General features: G+C 46.8%; 1 protein-coding gene across 1 annotated transcript in view; it reads right to left on the bottom strand.

Moving 5' to 3' along the window:
• Window positions 1-1,246: 1,246 nt before the first annotated feature.
• Window positions 1,247-15,189, bottom strand: part of LOC135019278 (cohesin subunit SA-2-like) — a 440,449-nt gene continuing 426,506 nt past the window's right edge. Inside the window, exons 32-33 of the mRNA XM_063953088.1 lie at window positions 8,446-8,530; window positions 1,247-1,574 (exon numbers count right to left, since the gene is read on the bottom strand). Coding sequence (XP_063809158.1) covers window positions 1,530-1,574; window positions 8,446-8,530 — 130 coding nt within the window. The 3' untranslated portion in view covers window positions 1,247-1,529. The remainder of the gene's footprint in view (window positions 1,575-8,445; window positions 8,531-15,189) is intronic.

The raw sequence follows: 15,189 nt of genomic DNA, 5'->3' as shown, positions 1-15,189 counted from the left end.
TCACTTCTCAGTAAATGTCCCCCCAAGTCACAGAACCTCCATAAGCTATGCTACTCAATAACATACAGGCCACACATTACGTTACATATTTTCTCTTAGGCACTCATACTGACTCCAGGCCAACATTGCTGTGTGACTGGATCATACAGCCCACCAAGAACCTCTACAGTCAGGCTGGACTAGTATGCAGCACTTATCCTTTTGTATCACTGCCAATGTTTCTACAGAACATGGGTCTGCAACCTGCAGCTCTCCAGCTGCAGTGGAACTACACATCCCAGCATGCCATGCCACAGTTTTAGCATGCCTTAAAAGCAGAACTGGCGTGGCATGTTGGGTGTAGGTTGCAGACCAATGCTATAGATTGTAAGCCTACGATCACGGCTTTTACCACTCTGTTGGTCTGCCATTACCCAGTATTTAGTTACTGCTTATTCCCAATTATAAAGGGAAACAGTTTACTAGTGCTCTCTAAATAACGTAATAAATAAAATGCACATTTAATTATGTAGAGATAATAAATAAGAATATAGAAGGAAAATTTCTAAATGAACATGAAAAATGTGAATGTGAAAATCTAAATCACCTGATTGTCTTAGGCAATCATTCAAAACTTTGATCCCATCCACAGAAAGGATATAATATATATGTAAGTTGCCAGAAACAAATATTAATTCCCTTTTTAATAAATAATTATATGGAAGTCTTACTTTGTTAGAATTTCTATTCAAAAGGCCTTTGGGACTTCACTTATTTATTGCGTCATACAATACCTGCTAGGTCCACATCCCATAATCAGGTCACCTCTGGCTGTGTCCCATCCCCGTGGTGTAGTTTCTGAGATACTTCAATGCAAACTACTGCAGTCTGGTAACTTTTGTCTGACATTTTTTATGGTCCTGTATAGCGCTGCTGAATATTTTGGAAATCTATAAATAAGGGATGCAGTCAAGATACAGGCTGTCTGGATCCCAGCAGTCGGAATGCCGGCAGGGGGAGGAGTGTGTTTAGGTTTAGGCACCACCTGGGGATGGGATGGTTAGGACTAGGCTGCAGGAAAGAAGGGTTCGAGGAAAGAGGATAACATACTTGCCTCACACCATCTGGATTTTAAAGATCGGGGTGCTGGCGTCTGTATTGTGATCGCTGGAATCCTGTCTGCTAGTCACACATACCGATCCCATGAATAATACACTTAATCCCTGTTCAATGGTGGAAGAAAACACCTATTGGGGAGTATTAGGGGTATTTTTTGTGTTAAACAGGTATTTATTGTAAAAGGTATATAGTCTGGTTACAGTACAAATGTACATTTGAACTCAACAGTGAACCTGGAACATGAGACATTGCAGAAATACACATACATCTGTGGTGGTTTTAGATTATTCAAAAATAGAAATGCTACAAAAAATGCATCGGACACGAGTCTGGCCTGGAGGTCACTGTCTCCAATGTAATCTGTATTTACAGGAGTTCTATGTATGAGGTGGCAAGAGAAAGGCCTGTGACCTGGGAGGTCAGCCAAAAATCTAGTCTGAGGTATCTTCAGTTCCTCTCGTTCCAATAGGAATCTCCTAAAAAAGAAATAACAATAATAAGAATTTACTTACCGATAATTCTATTTCTCATAGTCCGTAGTGGATGCTGGGGACTCCAAAAGGACCATGGGGAATAGCGGCTCCGCAGGAGACTGGGCACAAAAGTAAAAAGCTTTAGGACTACCTGGTGTGCACTGGCTCCTCCCCCTATGACCCTCCTCCAAGCCTCAGTTAGGATACTGTGCCCGGACGAGCGTACACAATAAGGAAGGATTTTGAATCCCGGGTAAGACTCATACCAGCCACACCAATCACACCGTACAACTTGTGATCTGAACCCAGTTAACAGCATGATAACAGAAGGAGCCTCTGAAAAGATGGCTCACAACAACAATAACCCGATTTTTGTAACAATAACTATGTACAAGTATTGCAGACAATCCGCACTTGGGATGGGCGCCCAGCATCCACTACGGACTATGAGAAATAGAATTATCGGTAAGTAAATTCTTATTTTCTCTAACGTCCTAGTGGATGCTGGGGACTCCGAAAGGACCATGGGGATTATACCAAAGCTCCCAAACGGGCGGGAGAGTGCGGATGACTCTGCTGCACCGAATGAGAGAACTCCAGGTCCTCCTCAGCCAGGGTATCAAATTTGTAGAATTTAGCAAACGTGTTTGCCCCTGACCAAGTAGCTGCTCGGCAAAGTTGTAAAGCCGAGACCCCTCGGGCAGCCGCCCAAGATGAGCCCACTTTCCGCGTGGAATGGGCTTTTACAGATTTTGGCTGTGGCAGGCCTGCCACAGAATGTGCAAGCTGAATTGTACTACAAATCCAACGAGCAATCGTCTGCTTAGAAGCAGGAGCACCCAGCTTGTTGGGTGCATACAGGATAAACAGCGAATCAGATTTTCTGACTCCAGCCGTCCTGGAAACATATATTTTCAGGGCCCTGACTACGTCCAGCAACTTGGAATCCTCCAAGTCACTAGTAGCCGCAGGCACCACAATAGGCTGGTTTAAGTGAAAAGCTGAAACCACCTTAGGGAGAAATTGAGGACGAGTCCTCAATTCTGCCCTGTCCGTATGAAAAATTAGGTAAGGGCTTTTATAGGATAAAGCCGCCAATTCTGAGACACGCCTGGCTGAAGCCAGGGCTAACAGCATTACCACTTTCCATGTGAGATATTTTAAGTCCACAGTGGTGAGTGGTTCAAACCAATGTGATTTTAGGAATCCCAAAACTACATTGAGATCCCAAGGTGCCACTGGAGGCACAAAAGGAGGCTGTATATGGAGTACTCCCTTGACAAACGTCTGAACTTCAGGAACAGAAGCCAGTTCTTTTTGGAAGAATATTGACAGGGCCGAAATTTGAACCTTAATGGACCCTAATTTGAGGCCCATAGACAGTCCTGTTTGCAGGAAATGCAGGAAACGACCCAGTTGAAATTCCTCTGTAGGGGCCTTCCTGGCCTCGCACCACGCAACATATTTACGCCAAATACGGTGATAATGTTGTATGGTTACATCCTTCCTGGCTTTGATCAGGGTAGGGATGACTTCATCCGGAATGCCTTTTTCCTTCAGGATCCGGCGTTCAACCGCCATGCCGTCAAACGCAGCCGCGGTAAGTCTTGGAACAGACATGGTCCCTGCTGGAGCAGGTCCTTTCTTAGAGGTAGAGGCCACGGGTCTTCCGTGAGCATCTCTTGAATTTCCGGGTACCAAGTCCTTCTTGGCCAATCCGGAGCCACGAGTATAGTCTTTACTCCTCTCCTTCTTATGATTCTCAGTACTTTTGGTATGAGAGGAAGAGGAGGGAACACATACACTGACTGGTACACCCACGGTGTTACCAGAGCGTCCACAGCTATTGCCTGAGGGTCCCTTGACCTGGCGCAATATCTGTCCAGTTTTTTGTTGAGGCGGGACGCCATCATGTCCACCTTTGGTTTTTCCCAACAGTTCGCAATCATGTGGAAGACTTCTGGGTGAAGTCCCCACTCCCCCGGGTGAAGATCGTGTCTGCTGAGGAAGTCTGCTTCCCAGTTGTCCACTCCCGGAATGAACACTGCTGACAGTGCTATCACATGATTCTCCGCCCAGCGAAAAATCCTTGCCACTTCCATCATTGCCCTCCTGCTTCTTGTGCCGCCCTGTCTGTTTACGTGGGCGACTGCCGTGATGTTGTCCGACTGGATCAACACCGGCTGACCCTGAAGCAGAGGTCTTGCCTGACTTAGGGCATTGTAAATGGCCCTTAGTTCCAGGATATTTATGTGAAGTGACGTTTCCATGCTTGACCACAAGCCCTGGAAATTTCTTCCCTGTGTGACTGCTCCCCAGCCTCTCAGGCTGGCATCCGTGGTCACCAGGACCCAATCCTGAATGCCGAATCTGCGGCCCTCTAGGAGGTGAGCACTCTGTAACCACCACAGGAGAGACACCCTTGTCCTTGGAGACAGGGTTATCCGCTGACGCATTTGAAGATGCGATCCGGACCATTTGTCCAGCAGATCCCACTGAAAAGTTCTTGCATGGAATCTGCCGAATGGAATCGCTTCGTAAGAAGCCACCATCTTTCCCAGGACCCTTGTGCATTGATGTACTGACACTTGGCCTGGTCTTAGGAGGTTCCTGACTAGGTCGGATAACTCCTTGGCTTTCTCCTCCGGGAGAAACACCTTTTTCTGTACTGTGTCCAGAATCATCCCTAGGAACAGCAGACGTGTTGTCGGAATCAGCTGCGATTTTGGAATATTTAGAATCCATCCGTGCTGTCGTAGTACTACTTGAGATAGTGCTACTCCGACCTCTAACTGTTCTCTGGACCTTGCCCTTATCAGGAGATCGTCCAAGTAAGGGATAATTAAGACGCCTTTTCTTCGAAGAAGAATCATCATTTCGGCCATTACCTTGGTAAAGACCCGGGGTGCCGTGGACAATCCAAACGGCAGCGTCTGAAACTGATAGTGACAGTTCTGTACCACAAACCTGAGGTACCCTTGGTGAGAAGGGCAAATTGGGACATGGAGGTAAGCATCCTTGATGTCCAGAGACACCATATAGTCCCCTTCTTCCAGGTTCGCTATCACTGCTCTGAGTGACTCCATCTTGAACTTGAACCTTTTTATGTAAGTGTTCAAGGATTTCAGATTTAAAATGGGTCTCACCGAGCCGTCCGGCTTCGGTACCACAAACAGCGTGGAATAATACCCCTTTCCCTGTTGTAGGAGGGGTACCTTGATTATCACCTGCTGGGAATACAGCTTGTGAATGGCTTCCAATACCGCCTCCCTGTCGGGGGGAGACGTTGGTAAAGCAGACTTCAGGAACCGGCGAGGGGGAGACGTCTCGAATTCCAATTTGTACCCCTGAGATACTACCTGCAGGATCCAGGGGTCCACTTGCGAGTGAGCCCACTGCGCGCTGAAATTCTTGAGACGGGCCCCCACCGTGCCTGAGTCCGCTTGTAAGGCCCCAGCGTCATGCTGAGGACTTGGCAGAAGCGGGGGAGGGCTTCTGTTCGTGGGAAGAGGCTGTCTGCTGCAGTCTTTTTCCCCTTCCTCTGCCCCGGGGCAGATATGAGTGGCCTTTTGCCCACTTGCCCTTATGGGGACGAAAGGACTGAGCCTGAAAAGACGGTATCTTTTTCTGCTGCGAGGTGACTTGGGGTAAAAAGGTGGATTTTCCAGCCGTTGCCGTGGCCACCAGGTCCGATAGACCGACCCCAAATAACTCCTCCCCTTTATACGGCAATACTTCCATATGCCGTTTGGAATCCGCATCCCCTGACCACTGTCGCGTCCATAATCCTCTTCTGGCAGAAATGGACAGCGCACTTACTCTTGATGCCAGAGTGCAAATATCCCTCTGTGCATCTCGCATATATAGAAATGCATCCTTTAAATGCTCTATAGTCAATAATATATTGTCCCTGTCCAGGGTATCAATATTTTCAGTCAGGGAATCCGACCAAGCCACCCCAGCACTGCACATCCAGGCTGAGGCGATTGCTGGTCGCAGTATAATACCAGTATGTGTGTATATACTTTTAAGGATATTTTCCAGCTTCCTATCAGCTGGTTCCTTGAGGGCGGCCGTATCAGGGGACGGTAACGCCACTTGTTTTGATAAGCGTGTGAGCGCCTTATCTACGCTAGGGGGTGTTTCCCAACGCGCCCTAACCTCTGGCGGGAAAGGGTATAATGCCAATAACTTTTTTTAGAAATTAGCAGTTTTTTATCGGGGGAAACCCACGCTTCATCACACACCTCATTTAATTCATCTGATTCGGGAAAAACTACGGGTAGTTTTTTCACACCCCACATAATACCCTTTTTTGTGGTACTTGTAGTATCAGAAATGTTCAAAACCTCCTTCATTGCCGTGATCATGTAACGTGTGGCCCTACTGGAAAATACGTTTGTTTCCTCACCGTCGACACTGGAGTCAGTGTCCGTGTCTGTGTCTGTATCGACCTGAGGTAACGGGCGCTTTAGAGCCCCTGACGGTGTTTGAGACGCCTGTACAGGTATTAACTGATTTGCCGGCTGTCTCATGTCGTCAACAGTCTTTTGTAAAGTGCTGACACTATCACGTAATTCTTTCCATAAGACCATCCAGTCAGGTGTCGACTCCCTAGGGGTTGACATCACTAACACAGGCAATTGCTCCGCCCCCACACCATTTTCCTCCTCATACATGTCGACACAACGTACCGACACACAGCACACACACAGGGAATGCTCTGATAGAGGACAGGACCCCACTAGCCCTTTGGGGAGACAGAGGGAGAGTTTGCCAGCACACACCAGAGCGCTATATATATATATACAGGGATAACCTTATATAAGTGTTTTTCCCTAATATAGCTGCTGTATATATTTATATGCCAATTTAGTGCCCCCCCTCTCGTTTTACCCTGTTTCTGTAGTGCAGGACTGCAGGGGAGAGTCAGGGAGCCTTCCTCCAACGGAGCTGTGAGGAAAAAATGGCGCCAGTGTGCTGAGGAGATAGGCTCCGCCCCTCTTTCGGCGGCCTTTCTCCCGCTTTTTTATGTAAAAATAGGCAGGGGTTAAATACATCCATATAGCCCAGGAGCTATATGTGATGTATTTTTTTTGCCAAAAAGGTGTTTTTATTGCGTCTCAGGGCGCCCCCCCCCCCCCCAGCGCCCTGCACCCTCAGTGACCGGAGTGTGAAGTGTGCTGAGAGCAATGGCGCACAGCTGCAGTGCTGTGCGCTACCTTATTGAAGACAGGACGTCTTCTGCCGCCGATTTTCCGGACCTCTTCCGTCTTCTGGCTCTGTAAGGGGGACGGCGGCGCGGCTCTGGGACCCATCCATGGCTGGGCCTGTGATCGTCCCTCTGGAGCTAATGTCCAGTAGCCTAAGAAGCCCAATCCACTCTGCACGCAGGTGAGTTCGCTTCTTCTCCCCTTAGTCCCTCGGTGCAGTGAGCCTGTTGCCAGCAGGTCTCACTGAAAATAAAAAACCTACTTTAAACTTTTACACTAAGCAGCTCAGGAGAGCCCCTTAGCCTGCACCCGTCTCGTTCGGGCACAAAAATCTAACTGAGGCTTGGAGGAGGGTCATAGGGGGAGGAGCCAGTGCACACCAGGTAGTCCTAAAGCTTTTTACTTTTGTGCCCAGTCTCCTGCGGAGCCGCTATTCCCCATGGTCCTTTCGGAGTCCCCAGCATCCACTAGGACGTTAGAGAAATTACCATTAGTTTAAGTTTTTTTTTCTGGTTTCCCCTTATCAGCCAACAGAGCAATGTAATTAGCCAGGGAACACCTTGCCGTATGTATCACTGTAAAGAAGATCTGGGCCACAGCATTTATACACCCATCGTAAAGATGTACAGTACATGTGACCTACAGTATATGGTATCCGGACTATAGATCTACACTAAACAGGTCTACAGTCAATAGGTTACCACTAATGGTAGACATGCATTATGTCGACAGGGTCAAAAGGTTAACACACAAATAAGGTAGACAATTTTTTTTTTTTTTTTTCTCTCATGTTGTTCAACTTTTCCCTACTTTACCATCCATGTGGTCTACGATTGGGAATAGTAACCTGACCGAAGCATAGTGAGCCATGCGAGGGGACGTGGTACACTAATGGGGTTTCGTTTGTGGCAGAGACGTGACAAAACACCCCCTCCCCCCCCAAAAAAAAATCTACCTTTTTTGTGTCGACCATTTACATATCTACCTTTCCTACTGTCTACCTATTCTTTGTCGACCTAATGCATGTCTTACCATTAGTGGTGGACATATTGACTGTAGATCTTTTTAGTGTAGGATCTAATAATCCACACCCGACCTATATAAATGGGATTGAGGACAAATCTAATGTACCAACTGTGCTCATAGCTGTAACAAATTAAAACTTCTCAAATTCCCCAAATTAGGGATGTGCTCTCAGAACAGCTTTGTGAAGAACACTGCCCCATTTGTACCATTTTATGTATTCATGTCTAATGTATTGCAAGACGAGGAAAATGGGTATATATGGGCATTCAATATACAAGAAGCCATAGGCCTTTAATATGTGAAGTATAGTTTTAGCAATACCAGTACACATAACTACAGTATATGAGGGATACTCCCAGCGCCTGCTGATTTACAGGAGTAAAGACACAGCTAGAGTGGTAGATTAAGAGGCAATTGCCCAATTAGCAAGAATTATAAAAGACAAAGAAACCGCGCTGCTGTGTCTGGCTGAGAAATAAATCCAACAGTATAGTGTATTTAAAGTGTAGCAGCGCGGTGCCTCTGTCTTTAGTAATAACAGTACAGATGATACAAGGGGCATGAGCCAGTGTGCACCGCATACACTGCACCCATTATAAATGCGCCAGTGGATGATACTTTTGAATTCTCCTTACTTTGTCTATATCCATTTCATCAACATCCACATCTTCATTGCTTTCATCTATATTCTGAGATTTCACTTTCTTCGAAGGTAGATGGCTAGAAGAGGACAGAATTGTTAACAGTGAAGATCCCCCAAAAAAACAACTTTTAAAATCACAAATGCTAAATGGAAAATTTCTACAAGAAGTTCCCTTGTTGGGTAACCACCAAAAGGCCAAAGGCAAATATGGGACAGAACTAACCAGTCACACTTCAGATTTGCAGTTTAAGGAAAGGCAGAACAAACAAAAGCAAACTCTCATGAAATACTGACAAAAGATAGGATTTTAATTACCTACTGGTAAATCCTTTTCTCGTAGTCCGTAGAGGATACTGGGAGCCCACCCGGTGCTTCGTTTTTCCTGCATTGTTACTTAGTTAAGTAATGTTGGTTCAGCCGTTGCTGTTCCTGTTTCAAGTTTGGTTAGCTTGGCTTTCCTCTTGTTGTGTGTGCTGGTCCGGAATCTCACCTCTATCCTTATCTATCCTTCTCTCAAAGTATGTCTGGCACAGTTTCCTAGACTGAGTCTGGTAGGAGGGGCATAGAGGGAGGAGCCAGCCCGCACTATCAAATTCTTAAAGTGCCCATGGCTCCTGGTGGACCCGTCTATACCCCATGGTACTAAATGGAACCCCAGTATCCTCTATGGACTACGAGAAAAGGATTTACTGGTAGGCAATTAAAATCCTATTTCTCTTACGTCCTAGAGCAGTGTTTCCCAACCGCGGTCCTCAAGGCACACTAACAGTCCTGGTTTTAGTGATATCCAGGCTTGAGCACAGGTGACTTAATTAGTACCTCAGTTATTTTGATTTAACCATCTGTGCTGAAGCCTGGATAACACAAAAACCTGCACTGTTGGTGTGCCTTGAGGACCGCGGTTGGGAATGCCTGTCCTAGAGGATACTGGGGTTCCATTTAGTACCATGGGGATGTACCAAAGCTCCCAAACTGGGTGGGAGAGTGCTGAGGTTCCTGCAGAACTGATTGACCAAACTAAAGGTCCTCAGAGGCCAAAGTATCGAACTTGTAGAACTTAGTAAACGTGTTCGAACCTGACCAAGTAGCTGCTCGGCAGAGCTGTAAAGTCGAGAAACCCCGGGCAGCCGCCCAGGAAGAACCCACTGACCAAGTAGAGTGGGCCTGTACAGATTTTGGACATGGCAACCCTGCCGTGTAATAAGCATGCTGGATAATAAGCCTGATCCAGCGTGCAATTGTCTGCTTTGAAGCAGGACACACAATTTTATTGGAATCATAAAGACAAACAGCGAGTCCGATTTTCTGTGACGAACTGGTCCCTTTACATACACCTTCAAAGCCCTCACAACATCCAAAGACTTTGAAGTAGCAGAGGTGTCGGTACCAACCGGAACCACAATAGGTTGGTTAATGTGAAATGCAGACACCACTTTAGGAAGAAATTGCTGCGAGTTCTGAGTTCAGCTCTGTCCTCATGGAAAATGAAATAGGGACTTTTGTGAGACTAAGTGCCCAGCTCCGACACACGTCTTGCTGAAGCCAAGGCCAACAGTGTGACGGTCGTCCACGTACGATATTTTACGTCCACCTCCTGTAACAGTTCAAACCAGTCCGATTGGAGAAACTGCAGCACCACATTGAGATCCCAAGGTGCCGTGGGAGGCACAAAGGGAGGTTGGATGTGCAGAACACCTTTCTAGAAAGTCTGGACCTCAGGGAGAGAAGCCAATTGTCTTTGAAAGAAAATGGACAAGGCCAAAATCTGGAGTTTTATGGAGCCCAGACATAGGCCCACATCCACACCTGCCTGCAGAAAAGGCAGGAAACGTCCCAGATGAAATTCCACCGCAGAATAATTTCTGCTCTCACACCAAGAGACGAATTTCTTCCAAATACGATGGTAATGCTTAGACGTTACCCCCTTCCTGGCTTGGATCATAGTCGGGATAACCTTGTTAGGATCCCTCTCCTGGCTAGAATCAGCCGTTCAACTTCCATGCCGTCAAACATAGCCGCGGTAAGTCCTGATAAACAAACGGGCCCTGTTGCAGAAGATCCTCGCAAAGAGGTAGAGGCCACGGATCATCAAGGAGCATCTCCAGAAGGTCCGCATACCAGGCCCTTCTTGGCCAGTCTGGAGTAATGAGTATTGCTTGATCCTTTTCCCTTTTTATTTACTTTAGAATTCTTGGGATCAGAGGAACTGAAGGAAATACATACATCATCTGATAGACCCATGGAGTCGTCAGGGCGTCTACTGCCACTGCCTATGGGTGTCTCGACCTGGAACAATACCTCTTGAGCCTCTTGTTGAGACGAGAGGCCATCATGTCGATCTGTGGGTATCCTCATCGATGTGTCAAGCACCTGAACACTTCCGGGTGAAAGCCCCACTCCCCCGGGTGCAGGTCGTGTCTGCTGAGGAAGTCTGCTTCCCAGCTGTCTACTCCCGGATTGAAGACCACTGACAACACCACAGCGTTTTATTCTGCCCAGAGGAGAATTCTTGACACCTCTGACAATGCTGCTCTGCTTTTCGTTCCGCCCTGTCAGTTTATGTACGTCACCGCCGTCACACTGTCCGGCTGGACCTGAATGGCCCGATCTTGAAGATGTGAGGCCTGCAGAAAGGCGTTGTATATGGCCCTGAGTTCCAGAATGTTGTTTGGAAGCATCTTCCTTGTAACTGCACCCCCTGGGTGACTGCTCCCCAACCTCTGAGGCTTGCGTCTGTGGTTAACAGAAACCAGTTCGGAATTCCGAACCTGCGACCCTCGACCTGCCACCACAGAAGGGAGATCCTGGCTTTTGGCGACAGACGGATCCTCTGGTGCATGTGAAGATGCGATCCGGACCATTTGTCCAATAGATAGAGCTGGAAGGGTCTTGCGTGAAACCTTCCGTATTGAAGCGCCTCGTAAACGGCCACCATTTTCCCAGAAGGCGAATACATAGATGCACCGATATACGGGTTGGCTTCAGGACATTCCGAACCATCGACTGGATTACCAATGCCTTTTCCAGCGGAAGGAACACTTTCTGCGACTCTGTGTCCAGTATCATTCACAGGAATGGAAGCCTCCGTGTTGTCTCCAGGTGAGATTTCGGGAGGATCAGAATCCACCCGTGATCCAGGAGGGGTTTGGTTGAGAGACCAATGCTGTCCAGCACCTTTCCCTGGATGGTACTTTTATCAGGAGATCGTCCAGGTACGGAATTATGTTCACTCCCTGTTTGCGGTGTAGAAACATTATCTCTGCCATCACCTTGGTGAACACCCTCGGTGCCGTGGATAGACCAAATGGCAGGGACTGGAACTGGTAGCGACAGTCCTGCAGTGCAAACCAAAGGTAATCCTGATGAGGCTTCCAGATCGGAATGGTACGCATCCTTGATATCCAGAGACACTAGGAATTCCCCCTCCTCCAGACCTGAAATTACCGCTCTCAGAGACTCCATCTTGAATTTGAACACTCGTAAGTACGGATTCAATGACTTGTGGTTCAGAATCGGCCTTACTGAACCGTCCGGCTTCGGTACTACAAACAGGTTGGAATAGTACCCCTTGTTTTGCAGATGAGGTGGAACTGGAACAATGACTTGAGTCTGTACCAGTTTTTGGATAGCATGCTGTAAAGTTGATGATTCCTGCACCTCTGCATTAACCCACAAACATCTTCAGCTGTATTTTAAATGTATGTGATTTCTGCTTGATGATTCCTGCAAACTATAACTCTTGATCTGTATTCACACCAATGTATAATTTAGCAGTGTATGTAATTGTATTTGTATAATATTAGTACTTGCTTATAGCTGATATTATCTCTTGTATAGATGTTGGTCAGTGGAGTGGAGTTTATTAGCATACATGGACTGGTGTTTACTTAACAAAGGGTAATATAAGGCCTTTGATTAGATGTCCAATTGGCTTCAGTTGAAGCCTTTGTAAGTTAGAACTAGTATATGTTAGCATTCAGTTATGGGGCAGTTGTCTGCGGGGCAGTTGTCAGAGTTTTGAAATATACGAAGTTTGGAAATTACAAAGTTAGTAAATTTTAAAAAGAATAGTTAAACCAACAGTTGAACAAACATTGGAAAGCAGGTAAATCTACCATTTAACTAACAATTTCCATAAGCATTTTCCTATCTATACTTTTCTCTTTAAAAACACCATGCTCCACAAACTGTTTTTCCTCATAGCACTTCATGGTATCCTCTATAAAATGACATCGTCCTTCACTTTTCCTGTTATGTATCGCTCTGTACACATTGCAGCCTCATTAATCCACTCCCCTCTTATTAACACTCATGAGCTTTTAACCTATCTATGTACACTAACTGTCACATCCTCTACCTGTCACCATAAGAAACTATCACACACCTCCCCCAACTATACCTATCTCTCTCTTCTTCTGCTTCTACTAGCTGGTGACATATCCCCAAATCCAGGTCCCATCCACATACCACGCTCACATTCAGCTGATTCACAACGGAATATAAATACAACAAACCTTATCAACATCACATGTCTCCCATCTACCTCCAAGTCACTAAAATGTGCTTTATGGAATGCACGCTCTGTTTGCAACAAATTAACAGCTATTCATGACCTTTTCACAGCAAAAAAATTCAATATGCTAGCCATAACAGAAACATGGCTCACACAATCAGACACGGCCTCCCCTGCAGCACTGTCACATGGTGGCCTCCACTTCACAAACACCCCCAGGCCTGGTAACATTAAAGGAGGTGGTGTTGGAATATTACTGTCCAAATCTTACATGCACGTCGTTTTACCACCTGTTCCCTCACTCACATTTACATCCTTTGAAGTACACTCTATTAGGATTTTCACCCCTTTCTCTCTGCGTGTTGCAGCTATCTATCGCCCACCTGGGCAACCCAAAAAGTTTCTGGAAGATTTTTCTGCTTGGCTCCCTCACTTTCTATCCTCTGACATCTCCACCATCATTATGGGCGATTTCAATCTCTCTATTGACAGTCCACAATCTCCCCATGCCTCTAAACTACTCTCTCTAACCTCCTCTCTTGGCCTCTCCCAATGGACTGACTCCCCCACTCATCAGGAGGGCCACTTCCTTGATCTTGTATTCACCAGACTATGCTCTGTTTCTGAACTCACTAACACTACTTTCCCTCTCTCAGATCACAACCTTATCACCTGCATGCTCTCCTCCATAACTTCCAACTCAATGTCCCAAAAGTCTACAAGGACACCTCTTACCCGCAGAAATATTAACGCTATTAATTTTCAACAACTATCTACCTCTCTGCAACCACTGCTCTCACCAATTTCTACATTTATCTCTCCAGAGACAGCTGTGTCACACCTTAACCAAACTCTAGAAACAGCACTTGATGAAGTGGCTCCAGCTACCCATCACACTCCACGTAGACTTAGATGTCAACAGTGGCACTCTAAATACACTAGACACTTACAAAAACTCACGTAAAGTTGAACGCCAGTGGCGTAAATCTCGTAGTTCAAGTGACTTTCTCACATATAAGACCACCTACCACTCTTATCGTAATGCTCTGGACACTGCCCAACAAACATATTTTCAATCTCTCATCTCTGCTCAAGCCTCTAACCCCAAGCGACTTTTTAATACATTTAAATCACTTCTTGTCCCTCCCTCACCTAACCCACCAGCCACTGTCCGTGCGCAAGATCTTGTTTCCTATTTCAAGGACAAGATTGACAAGATTCGAAATGAAATGGTATGCTCTTCCACAGCAAGTGACCTGCTCAATTCCCTGCCTGAACCCTCTAACACAGGGGTGGGCAATTATTTCAGCTGAGGGGCCACTTGACACTTTCTTGTCAGTATCCGAGGGCCACACATAAAATAGCAGCTCCCCCCCCACCACGTGCCAAAAATATAGGGACGTGGCTTCATGTGGAAGGGGCATGGCCAAAAAATAATACAGATTCATATTAGGCTGCTCAATAGTCTCCATTACTCAAATTAGGCCACACAGTAGCGCCACTTACACACATTACACCAGGTAGAGCCCCTTTTACACACATTATGGCAGGTAGAGCTCCCTTATACACAGTATGGACGGTAGAGCCCCCTTTTTACACAGTACGGAAGGTAGAGCCCCCTTTTAGACATTAACATTTTATTTGGGATAATCATTGCGCAGCAAGCAAATTATCCAGTGTATTATGGCGCCTGGGGAAAGGTGTGACACAGTGATAGAACACGGGGGGGTGACACAGTGACAGAACATATGGGGGGGGTGACACGGTGACAGAACACTGGGGTGACAGTGACAGAACATGGTGGGGGTGACACAGTGACAAAACATGGGGGGTGACACGGTGACAGAACATGGGGTGACACAGTGACAGAACACGGGGGGGGGGTGACACAGTGACAGAACATGGGGTGACAGTGACAGAACACGGGGGGTGACACAGTGACAGAACACGGGGGTGTGACACGGTGACAGAACACGGGGGTGTGACACGGTGACAGAACACGGGGGGTGACACGGTGACAGAACACGGGGGGGTGACACGGTGACAGAACACGGGGGGGTGAGACGGTGACAGAATACGGGGTGTGAAACGGTGACAGAACACAGGGGGTGACAGAACATGGGGGGGTGACATTGTGACAGAACACGGTGGGGGTGACACAGTGACAGAACACGGGAGGGGTTGGTACAGCGAGAGCTAAAGATCTCTACCCCCAACCTAAAA

This window comes from Pseudophryne corroboree, chromosome 2 (assembly GCF_028390025.1).
Source record: "Pseudophryne corroboree isolate aPseCor3 chromosome 2, aPseCor3.hap2, whole genome shotgun sequence".
NCBI classification, from domain to species: domain Eukaryota; kingdom Metazoa; phylum Chordata; class Amphibia; order Anura; family Myobatrachidae; genus Pseudophryne; species Pseudophryne corroboree.
The sequence above is the reverse complement of the archived record's forward strand: the minus strand, read 5'-3'. Positions and strand labels throughout refer to the sequence as shown.